The 22967-nt window shown below is 53.1% G+C and overlaps 9 protein-coding genes across 9 annotated transcripts; 6 read left to right on the top strand and 3 right to left on the bottom strand.

Annotated features, from left to right (window-relative positions):
- Positions 1-1814: 1814 nt before the first annotated feature.
- On the top strand, positions 1815-4682 carry E0L32_002040 (uncharacterized protein; the record flags this gene model as incomplete). Its single annotated transcript, XM_031136186.1, has 2 exons — positions 1815-2857; positions 2954-4682. 2 exons carry the CDS (start codon positions 1815-1817, stop codon positions 4680-4682), a joined length of 2772 nt encoding a protein of 923 aa, XP_030989148.1.
- Positions 4683-5037: 355 nt separating this feature from the next.
- On the bottom strand, positions 5038-7549 carry E0L32_002039 (uncharacterized protein; the record flags this gene model as incomplete). The annotated part of the gene is made up of 5 exons (XM_031136185.1): positions 5038-5252; positions 5311-5616; positions 5910-6152; positions 6206-6482; positions 6539-7549. 5 exons carry the CDS (start codon positions 7547-7549, stop codon positions 5038-5040), a joined length of 2052 nt encoding a protein of 683 aa, XP_030989147.1.
- Positions 7550-7952: 403 nt separating this feature from the next.
- Positions 7953-9327, top strand: E0L32_002038 (uncharacterized protein; the record flags this gene model as incomplete). Its single annotated transcript, XM_031136184.1, has 4 exons — positions 7953-8152; positions 8201-8519; positions 8585-9111; positions 9192-9327. The coding sequence occupies 4 exons, from the start codon at positions 7953-7955 to the stop codon at positions 9325-9327; spliced, it is 1182 nt and encodes a 393-aa protein (XP_030989146.1).
- A 73-nt stretch (positions 9328-9400) lies between these two features.
- Positions 9401-10042, top strand: E0L32_002037 (uncharacterized protein; the record flags this gene model as incomplete). The annotated part of the gene is made up of 1 exon (XM_031136183.1): positions 9401-10042. The coding sequence occupies one exon, from the start codon at positions 9401-9403 to the stop codon at positions 10040-10042; it is 642 nt and encodes a 213-aa protein (XP_030989145.1).
- Positions 10043-12674: 2632 nt separating this feature from the next.
- Positions 12675-13691, top strand: E0L32_002036 (uncharacterized protein; the record flags this gene model as incomplete). The annotated part of the gene is made up of 3 exons (XM_031136182.1): positions 12675-13199; positions 13258-13315; positions 13378-13691. The coding sequence occupies 3 exons, from the start codon at positions 12675-12677 to the stop codon at positions 13689-13691; spliced, it is 897 nt and encodes a 298-aa protein (XP_030989144.1).
- Positions 13692-15058: 1367 nt separating this feature from the next.
- On the top strand, positions 15059-15528 carry E0L32_002035 (uncharacterized protein; the record flags this gene model as incomplete). Its single annotated transcript, XM_031136181.1, has 2 exons — positions 15059-15134; positions 15368-15528. The coding sequence occupies 2 exons, from the start codon at positions 15059-15061 to the stop codon at positions 15526-15528; spliced, it is 237 nt and encodes a 78-aa protein (XP_030989143.1).
- Positions 15529-16417: 889 nt separating this feature from the next.
- Positions 16418-18316, top strand: E0L32_002034 (uncharacterized protein; the record flags this gene model as incomplete). Its single annotated transcript, XM_031136180.1, has 1 exon — positions 16418-18316. One exon carries the CDS (start codon positions 16418-16420, stop codon positions 18314-18316), a length of 1899 nt encoding a protein of 632 aa, XP_030989142.1.
- A 202-nt stretch (positions 18317-18518) lies between these two features.
- E0L32_002033 (uncharacterized protein) lies at positions 18519-19661 on the bottom strand (the record flags this gene model as incomplete). Its single annotated transcript, XM_031136179.1, has 1 exon — positions 18519-19661. The coding sequence occupies one exon, from the start codon at positions 19659-19661 to the stop codon at positions 18519-18521; it is 1143 nt and encodes a 380-aa protein (XP_030989141.1).
- A 1450-nt stretch (positions 19662-21111) lies between these two features.
- On the bottom strand, positions 21112-22824 carry E0L32_002032 (uncharacterized protein; the record flags this gene model as incomplete). The annotated part of the gene is made up of 3 exons (XM_031136178.1): positions 21112-22369; positions 22437-22711; positions 22762-22824. 3 exons carry the CDS (start codon positions 22822-22824, stop codon positions 21112-21114), a joined length of 1596 nt encoding a protein of 531 aa, XP_030989140.1.
- Between the last annotated feature and the right edge of the window lie 143 nt (positions 22825-22967).

Here is a 22967-nt window from a genome sequence, read left to right as displayed (position 1 = left end):
GGCAGCACCCACCGCTGACCTAGGTGCAGCAGGTAGGTACTCTGTAGGTACTCCGTAGGTAGTTTATGAGAGACACCTACGGAGTACAGTGCATATCCAGCTCTCCAGGCAATCCAAACCAGTTGTCCGTGTGTCCATGCATGGGGTTTGGGAGGTGGCTTGGTTGGACCGCTGTTCGCTTGGACAGCCTGGGAGGGAAGAATCCGCCTTGTCCAGGTCTGGACCAAGATGAGTATCTTCAGCTGAACGGGTCGGAGCCGAAGGCTTCGCTTCGAGCGGGGTGGAAAGGTCGTCGTCAATGAACATCGAATGTCATGTCATGTCATGTACCTATGTCATGGATGAAGTGTCAAACCAGACAGAGAGAGGGTGACTGTCGCGCGTCAGCTTTGCGGGGATAGCGGCCGCTGAGGGTCGGGCTAGAGGCTCGGGGCAGGTACCTAGAGGTAGTGGGTTGGGGGCGGTGCAACAGCGGATGGCCTCTCCGTTTTTAGGGCCTGGACTGGCCCCCTCTAGGGCTGCCCAGGTGCTCCTCCAGCTCCGTGCAGTCCGAGCTGACGGGGAAGTTCAGGACCTTCCGGGGCTGGCTGTCCCAGGAATAGAAAGAACATCATGTAGCTACCTGTTATTGATCCATGGATCCAGCCCTGAGAATCCAACCCAGAGAATCCAACCTAAACGGCTAGGTAGCGGTCTGACAGTGACAGCTGGGGCGAACCGGCAGGGGGGCGCCCATCATCATCTCAACCATGGATCCATGGATCATTAACTAACTACCTATACGGGTTGCTTGTCGCCAGCGCAAACGCCAAACGTACCCGTGGACCTCATCTCCAGAGCGTTCTCGTTTCCGCGCCATCGAGCTCTCCTCTCTCGGTCTTGGGCAGCCTCTGTCTGGCAGTTGATCTGTCAGATTTATTGACTACGGAGCAGCTGCTTTCGGCACGGCCATATCGCCATGAGCCAACACTGCCGTCCGCCAAACGCCGCCGTCCCGTCTGCTGTTGCTTGTGCTTGTGCTTGCGCATGCATGTGTGTATGCATGTGTGTATGCATTATCGGTCTTGGCAGAGAGCAAACGGCAAATCAAGGGGTCCGCCGCGGCGAGCCTGTCAGACGGATCTGCATCCAGAGACCCGTTTTCGGGGCGCCCTCCAGCATCCACAGGCCAGCTTGCCAGCCAGCCCAGCCCAGTGATAAAGAATAGCGACGAGGTGGAAGGGAAGCCAAGAAGCAAGAAGAACGGTTACGGTAAGCGGGGTGTAGCGTGGTGTGGTCGGATTGCAGGGGGCCGATTGCAGGGTATTTCAAATTGATGTGCATGCATGCCATTTTGTCATGATGGAGGAATTGGATCTGACAAGGATTGTCCAGCTTGGTTTCTTCTTTTCTTTCTTCTGGTCTTCTCCCCCCTCCCCGTCACGACGATTTCCCTTCGCTCCAGATATTCACCACCTCCAGTCCTGGACGGACGGCGTCGACTGTGCGGCAACAAGAACAACGAACAACAACAATATGCCCCCTCAGTGTAACCACCCCACATCAACGAGGTGACATCAATCTCCAAAGGCGACAGGGGAAAACAGGGAAAAAAGTAGAGCTGGAGGATTGAGTGCTGTTTGCATTTCGGCTGCCGAGCGAGCGCACGCGCCGCCAACCCGCACTGTTCGTGGCCGCATCTCCATCTGGCTCCAACGACAGACAGTTCGGGCTCGTCTCGAGGTCTCAGTCCAACAGACCAGAGCCGGCTCAAGTAGGGGAGGTGCAGGCCAGTTCTGAAAAGAGAGACCGGGCGACGTTTCGACTTGTCCATCATGGCTCCAGCTGCTTCTTATCTGCAGCACAACCAGGGCCACGATGGCCTCCATCGGCAAAGCCAGGATCCTGGAGTCGACGCGAGTCCTCGCGGCCCATCGCCCGACTCTTGCACGGAACCGTCACGCAATCCCTCCAGCGTCTCAGGCATGTCCAAATCCCAGAGCTGGTACTACGAGCCGGCCCCAGACCCTGCCGGTATGGTCGATTCCAAGAATCAGTACTCGTACTCGCAATACGCTTACGACGTCGCCTACCCTACTCCTGCTGCCAAGTCGGCCGCGGAGGACACCGACGGCGTGCATCTGGCCTCTTACCCTGTCGGCCCTGGTGCAGCACAGCAGCAGCAGCAGCAGCAGCAGCACTACGTCGAGCCCATGACCAATCCGCATCACCACGCCGGTTACCAGTACATTGACGCATCAGCGGCGTATGACCAGGACCCGTCGGGCCGGGTCGCGCATTTCCGTCGCCAGGACTCCCACGCCGGCCTGCTAGAGTACGCCCAGGACTCGCCGGGTTTCATGTACACGCCCGGCTCGGCGCCCTCGCCCTACTACTACAACGAAAACAACCACACCTTTGAGCAGCAACAGCAGCAGTACCAACAGGCACAGCATCAGCAGCGAGGACCAAAGCGTCCTCGTCGCGCATTCCATGGCTGCCTCTCCTGTTGCGCCCCGGGTTGGCGCTGGCGCTGGCACGACTCGTGGAACATGTACCTCTTCTTCCTCTTCGGCCTGCTCTGCGCCATCGGCCACCACATCTTCTACACCGTCCTCGACGGCCGGCCCTCGGGCACCGACAACCAGATCACCATGCTGCGCTACGGCACCGTCCTGGCCTACGCCTCCAAGGCCGGCCTCGCCGCCGCCGCCATCTCGGCCCTCAAGCAGCGCGTCTGGACCACAGTGCGCACGCGCCTCATGAGTGTCGCCGCCGTCGATGCGCTCTTCTCCGCCACCGAGGACATCCTGAGCATGTTCAACTGGGAGTTTCTCGGCGAAGCCAAGACGGCTGCCGCGCTTGCCTTTTTCGTCTGGTGAGTTCATGTTCCTTTCAGTCATATTCATATATATATATGTACCTAGTCTCAAATAGCAACTGCTTGGCCAGGACTGATACCAAACAAAAAAAGGCTCGCCCCCCTCGTCGTCATCTTGACGGCCAACACCCTCCTCGTCGAGTCCCGCACCATCAACGAGGTTGGCAAGTGCCCCGGCGTGCGCACCCTCAACTTTGACTTTGAGGCCACCACCGACTGGCGCAACGGTTTCCGCATCGACCGCCTCTACGAGATCTCCGTCTCCATCTGGAACACCACCCGGCCCGCCGATGCCGACCCCCCGCCCAAAGGGTGGTTCGACTACTACACGGGGCCCTCGCCCGCCTGGACCCAGCAGGCCACCATCGGCGCCTACCTCGAGCAGGTCGTCACCCGCAAGAACGCCTCCCTCGACACCTGCGGCTCCGGATGGAACTGCACCTTTGACGTCAGCTTCACGGCCCCGGGTTACAAGTGCACCGAGCTGGCGTCGGGCGTCGGCGCCAAGCCTGCCAAGCTGCAGCAGGAGTCCGGGAGCATCGCGTCGCCCATCGACATGGACATCCTGCTGCCCAAGGGAAAATACGCCTACTACGTCCACGCCTCCGGCGGCGACTACTCGCCCATGCAGATGAAGGACACGGGAACCGGCGGCGTGCCCACCACCGACCCGCCCTGGCCGCGCAGCTTCGGCGCCCTGCGCACCGAGCCCGTCATCTGGGTCGCGCACGCCACCTACGCCCACGGCACCGACTCGCCCGACACGCCGCAGGACAAGACCCAGCCCGGGTGGGGCGAGGCCTTCGTCCCCAAGATGTTCGCCTGCGAGCACTACGAGACGGCCTACACGGCGCGCTTCAACTACACCGACGGCATCCAGACCGCCCTCATCACGAACCGCGCCTTCCTGGCGCCCGTCATCAACACCACCTACGTGCCCGGCAAGGACGCCCGCGACGGCACCGGCGATAACACCACCGCCGTGCCCGAGAGCAACTACGTCCTGCCGCTGCCCGACGTGCTCCGCTACCGGCGCGTCGCCGCCTACCACTCGATGGGCTACCTGCTGCGCGACCTGATCAACGGCACCGTCGAGATCGATGGCGACCTCAACAAGATCATCCAGAACACCCACGCCATCCAGACCAAGCTGCTCGACAAGCGCAACAGCTACTTCCCCTACCCCAACGTCATGGATCTCGTCCAGGGCCTCTACGAGGACCTGATTTTGTCCATGTTTGGCAACCCCCAGTTCGCCGCCGTGGTCTGGGCCGCCGACCCCAAGACGCAGAGCGGCACGCTCCGGGGGGACCAGCCCGAGCTCGGCTACGAGTGCGAGCGGAGCAGGACGGTCAACGTGTACAGCTACCACCGCCGGGACCTGTGGATCGTGTACGGCATCGCCGTCTCGGTGGCCCTCGGGTGCGTCCTTGCCGGCTGGTACGCGCTGCGGGAGAACGGGGGCGTCGTGCGGGACACCAAGTTCAGCAGCATCGTCGCCGCTACGAGGGGCCCCGCGCTCGACAAGCTGGCCTGGCCGGACGGGCGGAGGGAGGAGGTCGAGGTCTCGCGCGGGGACCGCGCCGCGAGGATCGGTTACGGCTACCTGGACGGGCTGGATGAGAACCTCGACCGCGGCGGAGATCGGGCGGAGGAGGTGTACTGGAAGGGCGGGGAGAGGAGCGGACGGAGCAGCGTTGTGCCTGATGGGAACAAGGGGCCTGATGCGGTCGACGGCGGTGACCTCTCGTACACGAGATTCGGTTTTGGGTTAGAGGGCGATGTGAGGATTGTTCCTCCCAGTGGCCTTTTTCATCGATAGACAGAGATGGGATGTCTTTTTTTAGTGACAGCCTTTGCATTAATCAGCGTATTGAATACTGATACCTCTTCGCATTTGAGATGATCGAGTGTGTATTGCAGTGGAAGAGTTGCGATTCGTCGTTACAGTCGCAGTCTTTTTCAAGCTTATCATGATGAACCTTCAAACTTGGGTCCTAGGAAGTCATTACAAAAAGAAGAAAGAGAAGAAAGAAAATGAAAGTTTATTACTTATGGAATGACTCGAGGAAAATGAAGCCAAGAAAAGAATGATATTCAAGGAGAGAAGAAACTCAAAGGAATCTATCCTGTTGAAGATTAGGCATATGCTGACCAACATGCGGTCCAAACCACACTCACTTGCCTTTGACAAGAGTCCCGTATGTATCCAGCCTCTCCATCCTCCGTTCCGCCCGCTTGCTTTCATCACCCTTCTTCAGCTCGTGCAGGTAGTTTTTGAAGTCGCGGGAGAGCTCTGTCACGGCTTTAAAGTGGCTATCCGTAATTAAGACCCGACCCTCCTCGTCCTTCTCGTTGTCGTACTCGGCTAGGGCGACGGCAGTCTGGAAGGCTGCAAAGGTAACAATGGTCAGCGATTCCGACATGAGCGCAAACAATATATGACATACCGTTTCGGATCTCTCGCCCGTTCCACTTTAGCTCGGCCACTGGCTTACTAGCAATGTACTCTTTCGCGTCAATGTTCAGCCTCATCGTGCTTCCGCGCTCCTTGGACAACTTGTCCATGAACGTTTTCCAGACTTGTTTTCTCTGGTCATCATCGAAATCCGGATAATAGATCTGGATGTGGACACGCGAGATGAACGCGTCATCGAATGAACCAACCCGGTTGGTCGTGAGGAACAAAATGCCATCATAGCTTTCCAACGCTCGGAGAAATCCTATCCACATGCAGAACACTATCAGCCGCACTGCTATATGGGCGTCGGATGAGTTAAGACTTGCCAGCTACCAGGCCATTTCTCGCCAAATCTGTCGTGGTACGTTGCTCCATGAACACGTCGGCCTCGTCAATAAGCAAAACTGCGCCCCAGCTCTTGGCGGTACGAAAATGCCGAGCCAAAATCCACTCGACGAATCCAAGCTCCGTGCCGATATCACTCGGGGTGATGACCATAAGCGGGCTCTTGGTGAACTGTGCAATGCATTCTTTGTTTTTCCCGTCAGCGTGTCTTCCCTCAACGTGATATTTGCGAAGAATACACACCTGCCGTGCAAGTTTTCCCGACGCCGGGTCGTCCGTGAAGCAGGAACACGAGACCAGCTCCTTTCCCTTTGACGAAATCAGCTGACCAGAGATCTTGCTCGAGTCGTTCGTCTCGCTTGTTCAAGCGAGCATAGCTTTTTGAGAGTGCCTTGAGAGTCGTCTTCTTGCCCTCATCCATCACTAGGCTGTTCATCAGGTCCTGATTCCATTGAGGCTTCCGAAAGTGGCGTATATGGAGCGGTTCTAAAGACAGTAAGCAGACTCTTCGATAAACTATTGTACGGCTGCAATCATACCCCATCTCCGGGTACGGAAGACGTAAGCCTTAATGACTCGTGGACACACCAGGTATTGGTGCGGAGTCAACCTGGAATTCACCTCGATCGTCAACTTTTGGTACTCATCGAACATAACACCATCCTTTACCCGGAGATCGCTATGTTGGTTTCTGCAAGCCAGACAATCACAGTTTGACGTCCAGTTACGCAGGTCATCGTGACCGAGGAGGTCAGGTGCTTTGTCGGGCTCTTGCTCGTAGTAGGTTTTCAAATCAGACATTACGAGTCCATCCATCTGCAATCATCAGCTAATCTCTGCGTAAGCAATGACAAGAGCGGTGAAGGCCTTACTTCGTTAAAGGGAAATTGTGCGCTCTCTCCTTTATAGTACTGGCACTGCTTGTGCATAAGATTCCAGAACTTTTTACCCTCTTCCAGGTGATGTTGTAGTTCCTCATCAAGGCTCTTGATCTCGTCTTCCTCAGCATTCTCATCAATGAAGAAGATTTTCCCCATACCCCCCTCGCCACCAAACCTTGGCACAGTGCTCACAGTCTCGGTACGGCCGAGGTGTATGCCATCATAGTCCAGTGACCACGATCGTAGAGTCCAAGCATGTGGCCCCCGCTCTATGGACCTCACCACTCTGATGGCGAAGTCAGTCTCCTCCCTCGATTTGACCAACATTGTGGCTCCTGGCCTATGCATAACCCATGCATGCTCCCAAGTGTAAGCACCTCTCCGATTTCGTTCCTGTTCGGCCCTCACCTCCTTCATGATATTCTCGTCCAAAAACTCGAGCAGCAGTGCGAGGTCTTCCACAGTATTTCGCTTTCGCCTACATACGGTCTCTGGGCTTTTGTCTTTATGGCCGTCGCGATACGCAGATAACTCGTCGTAATGATGGGCCAAAATCGAATAAGGCCATTGTATCTCGAGTACCTCGGCTGTTAGATCCTGAGCAGGATAGTATTCGACGATACTTCGCAGGGCGTGGATGATTGCTGGGGAATAGATGTTCAATTGGTAGGTTGGAGATTCCAGAAGAACATTAGCTTGAAGTCCCAGATCAGGTTGAGGGGCCTGGACCGCTGTATAGTAGGTCGTCACTAGGTCGAATGTTGGCTCATCACCTTGGTCTTCACCTTGTAGACTCCCAGGAGAGTCCGAGAACATCCGAGTAAGCAGTTTCTTGGAGTCTCGGTGGCGCAGGTCAGTTCGGTACCTGACTCGAGGGGGCTTCTTTGAAGGTACATCGCCGCAGCTTTCTGGGCTCAAACTGTGGATAGCTTTCGGCAGCGGAGTGGCTCCCTCGGGTTTCATCATTGCAGCTTGTTTCTCAAGGTTGGTCTTTGGCGTCATATTGAATCTTCGCCACTCTGGAAAGGGTATCCATATGAATAAACTCATGAAGACAAGCGAGAGAAGCCAGTGTTGGGAGGTGCGGCTTGGACAGACCTTGTGCCTCAGGCACAACTACTTAAGTGTTTGTGGCCCTGTCGAACAAGAAATGCACATTTGAAATTGAAGTTCACATCCAACTGGTGTACTAGCCAATGATTTCGACTTGTTAAGCGAGTATTCATTAACTTTAGCCAATGAATATCCCAGGTGTAACGCCTGGTCGGAACGGGAGCATTGCCACCTCAACCACCCCCTCCTTGTCAAACACAGATATGAAGTAGGCCATTCTTTTCTGGCACATCGAGAGTCATGTCTCTCATCCAAATACAACGCAACAGAAACGGCAGTAAACAACTTCATGATGACGGACCAAACAAAAACACGAGAAACCAAGAGTTTGGTACGGGCTTACAGTATGGAGGCCCCAGCAAGGTCGTCCCTTGATAGTCATGGCATTGTCCTTGGTGAAGTCTTGAACAGCCGTGTTGATGGTACTGCCAGAGAGGATATTGCACAGCCGTGGAGGAGGTTCTTTGAGCCACAACAAGCAGCCATAGCCAGGTAATCCCAACGGCCTGCAAAAATTGTGCTTCAAGCTGATCTGTGAAGTGAACCCACTATTACTATCCTCTCTGTGGAGGCCACAAAGTTACGAAACAAGTGGCTCGAGCACTATCATCAATCAACAAAAGAAGAGAAGGCAGATCTGGGAAAGTACGAGCCGTCCATCGAGAGCGTCTCGCAAATGATAAAAGACATGCTCTCAAGCTGGCAAGGCAAACGCACACGCGGCATTGGCGGGAGCCTAGCTACCAAATTCCACAGATTCTGCAACACGCTGAACGGCCACCGCTCGTTGTTGAAACTCCTCCCAGAAGGAAATGAGTACGTTTCATTGTTCACTGGTGCTCTCACATCCCTGGTGCAGGTAAGCTAGGCTGCTCTACTGAAAGCTGTGACTCAGCTGACCAACCAATCCTTTGCAACTGCTAGGCGAGTGTCAATCATGAAAGGATAGCTGATAGCCTGGTCGATTCTCTTTGCTTGATTAGTGAGAATATTGAGGAGGCTAGCACTGAGCTCCAGCTGTTTCCGATCGACAGCATTCAGGCGCAAGTAGCCGACTTATACAGCCACATCTTCTTATTCTTCTCTACTGTCCTGGATTGGCTCATGAAGAAACGCATAGTAAGGATACTTAATTCATTCAATGAAAATGTGGCAAAGCGATTTGAAGAAGACATCGTTTTGATCAAATCAAAGTCTGCTGCACTACGAAACTCTGCAGCTCAAAGCTCCCGAGCTGAACTCAGAGCGACCAGGCTGTCAGTCGAGGAAATGGGAAGGGATCTGAGAATGGGGTTTGAGGGTGAGGCTCGACATCTACGAGAAAAAGAATATTATGACAGGAAGCTAGAACACGAGCTCAGGGAGGCTAGAAAGGACTTGAGGGAACAAGGGAAACGTTTCGAAAGATTGCTTGACTATACTCAGTTCATGCTCCAGCATGTGGGAACAGGGTCTGTTCATGACAGAATATCCATGAATGGTGAAGCTGAACTGCCACAGACCTATCACAAAGTATGCTAATTTCTGGCAGATTCGCATTCGAAGCACCGCTGCCCGGAAAATTTCTATCCAACGAGGCTCGTCGGCCCCACGAATCGTTCATTGTGCACCTCGATGACGGTGGACGGCCTTGCATTGAACTCGGCATACTTGGAGAGTCTCTTTGACCGTGAGAGGCTGCGTCTTTCATTCGATATAAATAGCCAGCTGTATCTTGCCACTGAGCATGTCTCAGCCATAATGGAGTGGTCGCGAGGCGATTCAAAGGCGCAATTTCTCTGGATAGAGGGGCCCGGAACCGATGTCACGGACTCTGAGAGGTCTATATCAATGGTAGCAGCAAGGTTAGTTGCTTCAGCTTCGCTCGCCGAGGTCCCGGTCATATCGTATTTCTGCGAACTCCTCAGAAGCGTGCAACTCCAGTACTACCCAGCGAGTTTCCCAGAGGAGCAAGCCGCTGTGGCTTTAGCATCTGCCCTGATACGACAAACAGTCGAGGTACTCCTCCCCAAGTTTGATACCAATTTCGATCTGAGTAGACCGCGATTCGAACAGCTCAATGGAACATTCCAGTCCTGGGATGTCTCCATGGAAGTATTGGCAGACTTGCTGAGCTTGGTTCCGGGGACAGCATTTTGTGTGATTGATGGGATTCATTGGCTGGACAGTCAGAGAGCGGACAAATATCTGCGGGCTTTCGTCGAAGTACTCAGGAACTCAACGATGAAGATCATGTTCACAACTTCGGGCCGTTCTGGATGTCTTCTGGAGGAGATTCCCGTATCGGAGACAATCCAAGTCATGAGAATGCCTGCCATTGGGACTCAAAGTCTCACAGAACACTTGATTCTCGAGCAATTTAGAAAGAGAAGGGATCTATAGCTATTAATGGCAAAGAACAGATAGTTTTTTGAAACCAACACAGCATCCTACTTGGACGTCGGGAGATGATAATCCCTCTTCAAAAGGATCACCACGTTGTCTTATTGAGATCTCAGATGAAATTATCAAGCTGGTAGCTTTCTTCACTGCATATGTGTTGCGCTAAGCTCAATTGCACAAAGCTAACATCTCTGCCTTTTCGTCATGCCACCCTTGAACCTGTTGTTACCAAAAGCCACTGATAACTGAAGCTGAAATGTCTGTTACGATAACACAGCATATAAAATATCAACACAACACAATCGACACCTATGATAAAACTACTCTTATGTAACCAGTGAGAAGCAGCGGTCTTTTAGGGCCGGGGAGAGTTGATTTGGGGCTCAACATAGCTGTCAAGCAAGACCCAAGGCCATATCGCCGTCAAGTCCTTGACCTTCACCCTCCTAGCCCATCCCTCTGTCCTTGTTAGAAGACCTCCTCTTGACAAAAAGCAACGCCGTTAATACATGCCTGGGTATCCAGATTGCTCAACAGGGTCTTGATAGAAGGCTGGCTGGATCACGGTAAAGGCGCGGTGGTCGGATCGGGGAAAGGAGGCTCAGACAGGCCCTCATGGACACTTCACGATTCAGATTCAGAAAGCGTCTCTGGATTGGAATTCATTTTGATTCAACATCTCTAGAGGTATTTTAAGAAACCTAGGAAGACCCTCATCTCCAGCCTCATAATGTTGGTAGTGGTGATTTGAATTAGTCATTTTTTGTATTGCTCCTGACGTACGTGGAATTTTACCGTGCCAAATGCGGTGTGGCGGTGTGGCGGTGTGGAAAAGGACAATGCGTGTCTGTGCCCACCAACTGAACTGAGGACACACCAAGCAAGCACAATTACTTCCAACAAAAGTAGTCCGATTTTGCAGTATCTCAACACTCCAGATGCAGGAGTGGCCCAGGTTGAGTTTAGCAATAGAAATTCCGCAAAATATTCGTAAGGCCTTCATGTACGTGGGGACTTTTGGAAAACTAGACTTCATTCAGAAAGCGTTGGCTGTTGGACCTCCGACCTTGGGATCGGGTTATTCAGTGCTTTGCGACTCACCCTTCGTTCTAATGAACCTTCTTTCGTGATTTAGATGTACCAAACTCTCACCGAAGATCGCCTTTCGTGAAATCATCGAGACGCACAATTTACCAATCTGAAGATCATTCAATTTTTTTTAGATCCAGAAAATCAATAGTTCGGATTCAAGTCTGTCACGCCTCTGAAGAGCAACGCTCAATCCAGATGTCCTCTGCCAGCGCCTGATTAGGCTTGCTGATTCAATCTACTTATTACCTTTGACCGCTGCGCCACCAAGAAGGCAAGGTTTGGACTCGTTCGGTTAGCATATCAATGAGAAAGAAAAGCAAGATGGGCAGGGCTGTGCTGTCACCGACAGGGTTGGGAGAGCTGAAAACCGCGTTCAAGAAGCGATTGAAAAGATTACCGCCGCCACCAACCCTAGTGCATGCCGTTTACCGGGAACGTCACACAAGCAAATCTTACTACATTGCTTACCGAACATGGCTTTGGAACCGCTCATCATCCATGGATCAGTCAGAAATCCCATGCTGATAATTTCTGCTACTGTTACGAGACTTTTGCTGGGGCAGGAGAACAGCACTGGCGATAAAGAGGTGCAGAAGGCCTTGTATAGCCAAAGTTCGAAACCCCTGATCGTGACTGCAATTTCACGTCAAGATCCGGGACCGGGCTCAGTCCAGGATGTTGTCTCTCTAGCGCTGCCAGTTGCCGGCCGCCTCACCGCACTAAAACCCAATTTGGATTTCCCCCCCTGGCTACGATCGCCGTGATGACCAGACAAAATACCTCCAGAGCCGCTCTGGGCTCAGGCCTACCTGGACGTGGCACGCTCATTTTCGATAGTGCTCGAAAGAGTCGACCCTGATTGGCACCAGGCCCCACGGTAGACTCTATTCAGCTCAGCCCGTGGCCGGTCCCAGAAACCCGGTTCCCTTCTTCATTGCCCAAAACAGGCCTTTGCGCTCAGCTTTCGTCCTCGGCGATGATATCACTAGTCGGCGACCACGTATGGCTTCTCTGAATTGCGGTCACGGCATCTCCCAACTCCATGGGCCAGTCTCCCAAGAATGGTCTCCAGAAGACATATAAAAGGACGAGCAGTCCGCGAGTTTCTGACACAGACGAGAATATCCAGTCTTCATCATCGCTATAAGCTTCGCCCTTTAGTTCATCTTCAATTCTTTCTCAACTTCCACTCTCAGCGACTGCCCAATAACGAGAGGTGATATTCTTGTGCCTGACAACATGAGGATCTCCAACCCCCTTGCTGTAGCTCTTGGCCTGGTTCTCGGCCGTGCTGCGGCCAGTCCTGCTGCGGTTGTTGACCCTAAGTGTACGATAAATAACTGCCTGCGCGCTGTAAGCACAACTCTCTTCCGATTATCTCCGAAAGTATCAGTACTGACACTAGCTAGATCGTCGCGGGTTCGTTCCCTAATCGCCCTACTGTCTCGGATTGCTTGTCCTTCCAGCTCAAGACTGTCACTCCAGCTGTCTAGTATGAAGATCTATGCTCTGTCGTTTTACACGACCTTTGCTGACCAAGATGGATACCTCTAGCACTTCGACTGTCTGGGAAACTATCACCCCCGTCACCCTGACGTCGACTAGCCTAAGCACCCAGGTAGATACCTTGCTCACCACTGCCACGGCGTCTACGACTCTCTTCGTTCAGACCAAGACCGTTACCGCCACTGTCACCGCTGCGCCGATCCTCCAAAAGCGCGGTACCGAGGCCACTCTCGACATTACCGATCTTGTCATCCGCACTGCTCCCCAGGAGAAGCGTCAGGTCACCGTCGCGGCCTTGGTACAGCCCACATATGCCACCGCCTGTAGCACCCTGGGTGCCTACGCCTCAGCCTGCTCTTGCATTGGCGTCACAGCGACCACCATCACTGCCGAGACTCCCACTATCGTCGTGACTTCCACCTCGACTGCCACCGGTCAGGCCACCATCGGTTCGGTTCAGACTGTTACGACTACGATCTCCCAGACTATCACGGAGACCGCGTCTCAGACCTCCATCATTGCCGCCGCGGCGACTGTCTACCCTATTCCCTCCCTCTTCGTAAGTACCCCATGCACGTCCATATCTTATCGCAATGCTGACAAAGGGCATTTAACAGAAGCTCAAGATGGTCGGTGCCGGCCAAGATGGCAAGTACCTCGCCTCCGGCAACCCTGGTAAGCCTTTCTATTTCCCCGCCGCTTCTCTCCGATCCAAAATGCTTACAAAATCTCAATAGTCACCGTGCAGAGCGCCAGTACCGCCTACGTCTTCAAGCTTGATGGCACAAAGTGGATCCGCAGTACCGACAGCCTCGTTGCCAACACCGGCCGCAACCCTACGTCTAGCGTGTATTTCGACACCGTTCCCGCGACCCTAACCTCGGCCTGGAACCCGCTCTCTTGTGGTATCTCGGCTACCACCCTCGAGTTCACCTGCACTACCCCCCAGCAGACCTCCTTCCAGTACTGTTCTCTCAACAAGCAGTTCATCATCGCGAGCTCTGCCATCTTGGGATGTGAGTCGGTCAAGCTTATTGCCATCAAGGCCTAAGGACGGATATAGGAAGCTCGAGGCCTGGATATGAGCAAAAGCTACAACGGAGTGCTTCCGGAGGAGTAGGAATATCAAATGGGGAGCTAAAACACGGTCCTAATACCTTTCTATTCTGTATATACTGGCAACATATTCTTCTATATCTTGGCTGCCATAGGCATTATCTAGGATCTAATAGATTTGCTTTGGTGGACATTACTTTGTATGATGTCGATTATTTCCCTCCTTTCATGAATCACATGCGCTTCACGGCATCGATAATAGTGCCTTTCGCGTCCGGCAGCGGCTTCAATTGATTGATGGAGGACGTCCTGCTTCAGAGTGCCTGCAATTCGACATAGCTTTATGCCTTAGAGAAGAATGGGCTTTGGTCTGCCTGGGATGCCTTGTGAAAAGCCAATTTCATAATATGGTTTCGCTTAACAGCTCTCGGCTTTGACTAGGCTGAGAATCATACTGCGGTCTTAAAATAAATGAATAGCACTTTGACGACTTGCTGTCCTAAAGAGAATAAGAAGCATAATCAATTTGAGTAGAGATATCTTGAGAGTTTACTTCCCTGCTGTGTCTATACGCCTCCCTACCAGAACCTACAGACCACGTGTGGACCCATATCTTCCTCCAGCCGTACAGCCTTCTGAGCCGCTTCAATGTCATGGGCACTCTTTCCAAATAACAACCCAGTCAGCTTAGACTGGAGCATGCTTGTCTAAGTTCTTGGGGTTCTGATCGGTTCCAAGCTGCGAGTCACCATCGGCGGCCTAGTGTTCCACCTTGCCCACCAATCAGCGAGATGTCACCGGGGTATGTTCGTCCTTGGGTACATCTCCTGTTGTCCATGCCACTCCAATGCTTTGAGTGTGTTATCTGAAAGCGATCGATGTGACTAAATGCAGCCGACACTGTCTAACCACATCGTTGAAGAAAAGAATCTTCTGAATAGTACTAGATGGCGAGTAGGTTTTAGGGAGTGATGGGGCCGAGAATAGTCTCACGGGCTCGAAACAGAGATTCATTTTTGCTTGGTCTCCTCCGCCTTCGAGCACAGAAATCCTAGAACTGTAGCTCAGATGAGTAGATGATCAGATGATGCTATTTCAACAAAGGAGTGTCAAGTCTCTGAGACAAACACAAAGAAACGCCATACCTTATCATTGAGGACATGAACTTGCATGGAGTATCAGGGTTCACATCACCTGTCACTAACTACCTCGTCATGGCCGCCAATTTGGCATAAATAAAGCGGCCTTGCGGCCAAGACCAAAAATTGTGATACCTTACATCTTTCATGTCGCTTTATCCCGGAGCATTGTGAAGCACAAGCGGTCGCCCTTAGACAGTTATCTCACTTCACACTTAATACAATGACTGATAAGAGCGAGCAGCCTCAAAAGGGCCAACATTCTGCCCAGAGGGAGAACAAGTCTTCAGAGAACGACAGTCAGTCTCCGGATTCGATATGCAAGTTTGGAACTGAACAAACAAGGTGTTCCTCGCATGCAATAGTTCCACTGTGGGAAGGAAGTGAACAGAGAAAATACGAAGGTTATCACTTCCTCTCACCCCCACCCAATTCTCCCTCCCATCCGCTTCTTCTTCGGTAACCTCTCGGCACTAACAAATTTTTCACTAGAGTCACTAGGACAGGGTGGGCTACTGCTACAATATCTTAGGGAAACCGGAGGTCCTTTTGCGCGACCCGTGCAACCCGTCCCCGCGCCTCAACATCGACCTCAGCTGCAACAAGGAAGTTTTCCAACTCGCCCAAGCTGAATATGAGGAAGCGAACGTGGGATGGGCTAAAGTGTTTAAGAAACGCCAGGACCCGAAGTAGCGCAAGCAGGACCAATCTGACGGCAAGGGGGGTTGCGGAGGTAATTCCTGAGATCATTTGAGCTTGTTCTGAAGCAAGATGAGCACTATGAGGTCCAGCAGTAATAGGTAGACCTTAATTCCGTGCTCTATTTCATCAATCTGATCTCCAAACGACGGCAAGAAGACTTCCATGAGCGTGAAGCTGATACCAGGCCTAGTTTTGGTCCAGCGATGGATCGGATTGGTCGTCAAACTCTCGATGTGGCATACGAAGGCACGGGGTGGCGTGGAGGAGGATCGCAACAACCTCGAGCAAGATACCGCGAAGAGCCTAGATGTATCTCCCTCAGAGTTACCCAACCAGTCACCTCCCACACACAAAGAAACGTCATTGAGTAAAATGGCCCATAGTCCGTCCCCAGTGGAGCGTCCGGCACAATACACGACGGACGAACCACCTTGCAGCAAGGCAGGTTCAGAAAACACAAAGCTACTGAAGGTCAACGGATCCTTGGCATTGCTTGCATTTCAAGCGAAAAAGTTGTTGTCAACATTCGATGGAGGCTTGGTGAGCCCGAAGCATTCACTGTGAGATGTGAATAACCTACGAGGCGTGACACACGTGGATATGGTGATACAGTGCCCCCATCCTTTGTTCACCAACGGGTGAGAATATGACCTGCCACTATTCACGCGTGGAACGAGTAGCAGTACAAAGCAATTGACCCCTACACGGCTCATCCTCCTTCACTGAAAAAAACCCGCTGGAGGAGTTACCGATGCTGGAAATAGCACCCTTGTTCGCCACTGCAAAACATGAACTGGCCGAATGCTCTCCCGGGCAATAAAAGGGCGCCTTCTCACAGTTTTGCAGACAGGTTTCAGAATCCAGACCTTTTCAATTCCGCATGTGCCAGCCCGGCAGTCCCGATTCCCTTCTCGCTACACCCCCGAGACCCGAGATGGCTGCGAACATCACCACCCCACTCCTCAACCCCGGCGCTAGAGCGCCGCTCAACCCGACCTACAAGCCGACCTTCAAGCCACTAAATCCTGGTCAGCCCATCTCATCGAGCCGCTGCCCCTGTCCCGTGTCTGTGCATCCGAGCAACGCGCCTCCCGCAGTCCTCAAGCGTGATGGAACCAAGTGGTCGGCGGAGCCCGGCGACCTCCCGGAAGCCTCCTGGACGGGACCCGGTATAAAGCCTCGAGCAATCCGCGCCGTCCTTGCGCCGTACTTGGGCCTGCTCGGCCTCAGCGCTCCCAGCTTCCGCATCAAGGAGTTCCAGCATGGTAACTGGAACAAGCTGTACTCCATCGGCGACGCAAGGCATCCGGATAAGTACCTCTTTCGAGTGACGATGCCAGTCATGCCCTGGTACAAGACAGAAGCCGAAGTTGCCACCATGCACTTTGTCCGTCTGCACACGAGGATCCCAGTACCGCGCGTCGTGATCTTCGACTCTTCTCCCGACAATGCCGTCGGATTCGAGTGGCTCGTGATGGAGAAGATGCCCGGAACGCCGTACGAGAAGATCGAACAGAGGATGGATGCTGTCCAGAAATGTCGGCTCGCTGAGCAGCTGGCCGACTGGCTCGACGAGCTGGGCCAGCTCGAGTTCAAGGGCATCGGCAGCATCTACTTTGACTATTATGGCATCGAGGCCGGACTTTGCCAGGTTCCGCAGTCTTTCCGCTTCGGCCCGCCCGTCTTGCAGTGCCTCCTCGGAGACTGGCGCCTCGAGTACGAGTACCCTCGTCAAGCATACTCCACAATTCGCGACTTCACCAACGCCCTCATCCGCGTGTGGGACGCCGAGCTCAAGGATACGAGACATTCCGTGCGAGCTGACCTCGATGAGGCCAAGACCCAGCTTGACGATCTACTTGAGTCCCGGGAGGAGTCACACTTCTCCCTCATCTCAGGCCTGCGTCTGCTGTTCGGTAGGCGACACGGGAGGGTCTCCTCGGCCTTGCAGGAGGCAATTGACGACGCGCAGTCCAGAGTCGACTATTACCGCGCCGAGCTAAGCAGCTATCGCGAGAGAGTGGTGGACATGGAGGCCACCCGCTTCAGCGTCGTCGACAAGGATGACATCGCTTCCGCACGGTCTTCACTGCGGAAGGTCATTCAGGCCTGGAAGAACCACATAGAGAACGATAGGGAGCCAGTGACATCTATCATTGAGCACTGGGACATTGACACGCAGAACATCTTGGTCGACGAGCACGGGGTGGCAGTCGCCCTGCTCGACTGGGAGCAAATCCACACAGCCCCTCATCTACACGCGTGTTTCTTTCCACGCCTCATGAGCGAAGACTGCGGCTGCTGTTCTACTTCTGCAAGCGAGTACTCGCACTCGTCGTGGCAGGCCAGCCCTGACTGCCGGACCGATGACGAAGACGGCATTCCTCGGCGTCGAGCCAAGCTCCCGCTTCGCCTTCGAGCCGTAGCTAGGGACTACCTTTCGAAGGCTTTGCCTATGTGTGCCCTGGGCTGTCTCGGCGGTGGACGGTCCGTGGAGTCTTATTCGGAGAGCCGCAGCTCACGCTCCGCCAGTGCCGAGGAGGGCCCATCGCATAGGGCCTTAATGAGGGATGCCTTCAGGCGCCGCCTCGAGAGTCTCGACTCTCCATGGCTGGATATTCAGCGCGTGCAAGGCGACGAGTCTCTCGCTCACGTTGCGAACATTGTCGACATTCTGCAAGGACCGGATATTACTGAGATTAACGGCGTGGATATGAGGGGAGTTGCTACTTGCGATGGCTCGTGCCGGAATCGAGAGAGATGGGTAGAAGGCAATTAGACAAGAGATTTCTCTATTAGCGAACTCTAGTTCTGGGACTTGAAGGCCATGTAATGAAGACAACGCATGCAATTCGTGTAGCTAACGCCAGAGTGTTGTTTGGCAGCTATAGAAGTCGCGGGCTGCACCCTTTCTTGTCGAAGTGTGTGACTGTCCGTTAACCTGAGTGCTATAGCCACGACTAACAATCTATCGTGTGGGATTAGTGTAGACCGTCACATATCATCTTGAACAGCTCGATCTCCTCTAGATCACTGAAGTCCAGCTCGACAACTTCTGGTCCTTCGTCAAGGCTTGTGCATACCTTCCAGAACACGCCACATAGATGGATGTAGCAAAGTTGCGGCACGTTGCTAGCTAGTAGCTCCGCTGTGCGAGTCAGATCATGGCGTGAGAGACTCGGTGTCTCACTTCCAAACGATAATTCAATAAGGACTTGGTTCAGTTTTGGAAATTGTTGTGCAACCTCTGAAAACTTGTTGATAAATCCTGTGACCGATTCGAGTGCTGGTGCTGGGTCTCGGTCTAGTATGGCAAGCAGGCAAAGGCCCTCAGGGACCTGCCCATCCAGGTCTGCAGCAATGCCATCCAAGCCATCAGGCAGGCCATCGACTTCTACCTTTACCATTCTTGAGCGAAGTACACTGCCGTCTTGTCGTCCAGGAAATTCAATAATATCTCGGGTTAGGCCAGTGTAGAGGTAGAGCGCGAGCTGAGGTAATAGTCCTCCAGCTTCTAGAAGCCTCAGAATCTCCTTCTTGGCTTTGTGTTCGCAAGAGTTGACAATGAGAAGGCGTCGCAAACGTGGAGTCATCTCTCGCAAGATAACATTTTGCAAGAGAGCCGAGACATCAAGCCTCCCCTGATCAACTATTATCTCTTCCAGAAACGTAGGATCAGTCAGGTTACCTAAAGACATGGCATCTCGGATCGGTATTCCACTGCCGAAATGAAATGTCTTCAGGTGCAGCCGTCTGGTGCCGGAGGCGTGATAGTCACCACAAAGATCGTCAAAGAATCCGGTCTCAATACGCGCCTCAGATGATGGCGATGTATTGTCTCCCAGGTGGACCGTTGTGGCATAGCCAATTGACAGACCGAGTTTTGTAAGGTTGGGGGAGTGGAGTATAATCTTCAAGATTTTCTGCCGCCATAGACGCAAGTCGCCAGAGAGCCTCAGTAGGCTGAGCTCAGTCAGGTTCACAAAGAGCTCGAAGTCAAGGGTTCGACACGTTGGGTGAGCATTGTGAAGCTTGTTGGCATGTTCATTTCCGGTCGGATGCCTTCTTGTCGGAGGGTATTCGACGTAGAGAGCCCTCAAGTCGGGGCAATGATGATGCAGCATTTTCACCGTGTCACTGCTAATTTTCAATCCGCTCGATCTGGAATTGATGATGTGTTGTGTTAGGTCTGGGCTCTGTCCCACGCACGGCCATCGCCCAGGATAACAAGGGGGCAAAACAAACCTCAACTTTCGTAGGCGTGGCATGAGATGCAGAATGCGTTGGACGGCATGATTGTTTTTATCATGAGGATCGTCATCTGCAACACACTCCCCATCATCTATGACCAGGCTTCTTGCATGTTTTAGACACCGTGTGGTCGGGATGTCGATTTGCTCTCTGCTATCGAGTATGATGACCACCTGGCGGTAGAGAAAAGGTGTGAAAATCTGACAGAAAAGTTCGTAGTTCGTTTACTGTTGAGAGTTCGAGGATAGTCGCTCGGTTGCACGCCTGGCGGGGTGTGAGTTTCAAACTAGGCCGAGTAAAAAAGGAAGGCTACTCACCTCACCCAAAGGCATCAACAGCTCTGGAAGAGCGGCGAATTTTGCCGCACTGGAAGGCATCTTGGCTAGCCTGGGCATTGACCAGCTTGATATCTTGTCAACATTAAAATTGTAATCCAACCTACCAGATGGTTGCCTGCCGTGCTGGCGCTGGCTTTCTGGGGGACGATGCTCGACAGCCGCGCTGGGCGCGCTTGTGCCTGGTACGTCGGGCTGGGAATCTGGCGTGGGAGGGTTGCCAGAAATTAGCTTCTTGGAAGGGATCTGTGATTATGAGTAAGTGGGCGGGTCATTTGACCGAGATTTCGCCTGGGAGGCAAGTTGGGTATGAGGAGAAGGCGAGAGGAGAGGCACAGTGGGACCTCATTGATCGTGATATGGTCGATGTTACTAGCAGATGGCAGGACGAAGGAGAAACGTGTGCAGTGTACTATATAGCTTGTGCTGGACACACATATGCTTGAATTGTGATCCATGTAGAGAAGACTCACTCACCTTGCAGGGTGGAGAAGTTATCATGAGCCCCCAGAGATGCATGCTCAAGACAACTCGAACACTTGATTCAGGTCTCTGGGCGAAACGCGTTATTGTGTAACCTGGCAGTAGCAAGCAGATTGTTCAACGTGATCTTCCCCCAATCATTTCAGAAGGTCGTCATCCTGGGACCAAATTCATTTGTGATATCATTTGCCACACTCTCCTCCGATCGGAAGGTACACATCAAACAGGAAATTGTCTTTCTCGTGCTCCTTCTCGGTCAGCATTCCATGTGTTCACCTTTCATTGCCTTGGAAACAGATTGAAGCTCTCATCTATCAAATCCAACAAAATCAAGTATCGACCACTCCCGCCTCAGTGGCGGTCAAAAGAAGACTCATCCACCCCTCCAACCGCCCTTGGGCCGACAAAAATGGGGATCAGGTCTGTCATTTTCCTCAACCTCAACTAAAATACATGCATGCCAATTAAAGGATCCGCGTCATGGCGGTAGCAGTTCCTTAAGCCCCTAGTATTTCTGGATATCACGATCATCCCATACCAGTCCCTCACCCTCTGTCGCCATCTTGAACAGCTCGACATGCCTCCAATCTTGCCTCTCGAGCTCGATCAGCTTCACCGTACCGTCGACACTCTTTTGCGCCTCCCAGAAGACCCCTCGGATACAGAGGTAGCGAAGGCGCGGCGCCGCCCTGACTAACCGACACGCCAGGTCCGCGCAGTACGCAGAGTCAAATTCGAGATACGTGTCGCTGGGGCTGTATTTCTGGTCTCTTCCATCTGGGAAGCAGATGTAGATCTGGGTCAGCTTGACCAGCCTGGTCGCGACCTCCACGAGGTTATCCAGGACGAGCTTGGTCACGCGTGCTGGGCATGGACTATTGCCTACATAGAAGGCTATCCCCTCGAGTACGTCTCCACACCTGTCGGCAAGCTCACCCAGCCGCGAGGCCATGTCATCGGGGACAGCAGGACTGGGAAGGAGCATGACAGAGGTCATTCTGAGCTTGGCGGGGTTGACCCCTCCCAGCGCCCCCTGAGGGAAATCCAAAGCGAGGAGGGCCAGTTGCTGTGAGAAGTCCTCCGCCCTGTCAGACTTGAGGTGGGTAATCAGCTCAAGGGGCATCCACTTCATGATGAGGCGACGAAGCCGTGGCAGCTTCGTCTTGGTGAAAGCCTCAACGGTTTGATCGTTGCACCAAGCCTCGGAGTCGTCGTAGGCTCCTAGCTCCTCGAGGAAGGCAACGTCTGTCAGCTTGTTCATAATTTCGATGCCTCCTCTGAGCAAACCTCCGTCGCCAATGTGAAGTGTCTTGAGGCGTAGTGGTGCCGCTCCTGTCTCTCCGTATTGGCTACATATGTCGTCGAAGAAACCGACCGGCTCCATCGTGTCATAATAGCCCGTGAGTTTCTGGGTGTCGCAGCTGTGCGACAGCCCCAGCGTCTCGAGCTGGGGGCAGCTGACAGCAATCGCCACGATCTTGTGACACCAGGATTCCAGATCCCCAAAGAGCCCGTAAAGGCATAGTTCTTTCAGCCCTGTAAAAGACTCAAAGCCTGGATTATGAAACACCGGATGGTGTTCTTGAATATGGTTGCTGGACGAGTCCGACCACGCCCAATGGTTAAAACCATTGAATGGCCTTGAGGGCATCTTGAACCGGCCGATCTCTTTTCCGGTATATTTGACATGAAGAGATTCCAGCTGGGGACAATGACGGTGTATCATGCGTACAGTATCTGCCGTCAGGTTCAGACCCTCCCACCTAGAAAAAGAAGTCCAGTCAGACTAAAGTGAGGAGCAGATAAGGTGGACACAGCCTGGAAACATACCTTAGAGTAGTAAGTTGTGGGAGATGAGGGAGAAGCAGTTGCAGGAGACTGTTGCGCTTTCCAGATTCCACCCCGCCGCTGTACAGCTCGACGGGGTGTGTAATCAGGCTCCGCACATGCTCGAGGTTGGATGGCGTGAGGAGGGTGTAGAATTTCCCGGTGTTGGGGACCTTGAGAGTGAGCTCCTTGTACAAGAAGACCGCGAATACGGTGTTGAAGAGTCTGCTTGTTTGTGAGAGACTGAGGAGGGTCTTTCGGTTGTGGATCTGCTTCCACTGTTAGTTTTCAGCCAGAGATCGAGTTCGTTCTTGGGGGAGGACAGAACCTGGTCTGCCAGACACATCAACAGCTCCGGGGTTGCTGCAAACCTGGCAATACTGGACGCCATGTTGAGACTGGTATATTGCTATGTTGTCAGCTTGCAATAATATGCGCCGAACTGCATCTTATTGAAACCAGGTCTTTGTAAGCTGTGTGGTTGGTGATGGTGGATTGGCAGCGGCGATGGGACTTGGGGTTCGAGGATGAATG

This window comes from Thyridium curvatum (genome assembly GCF_004353045.1).
Source record: "Thyridium curvatum strain D216 chromosome Unknown NODE_8_length_716436_cov_74.480370, whole genome shotgun sequence".
Classification (NCBI taxonomy): Eukaryota; Fungi; Ascomycota; class Sordariomycetes; order Thyridiales; family Thyridiaceae; genus Thyridium; species Thyridium curvatum.
The sequence above is the reverse complement of the archived record's forward strand: the minus strand, read 5'-3'. Positions and strand labels throughout refer to the sequence as shown.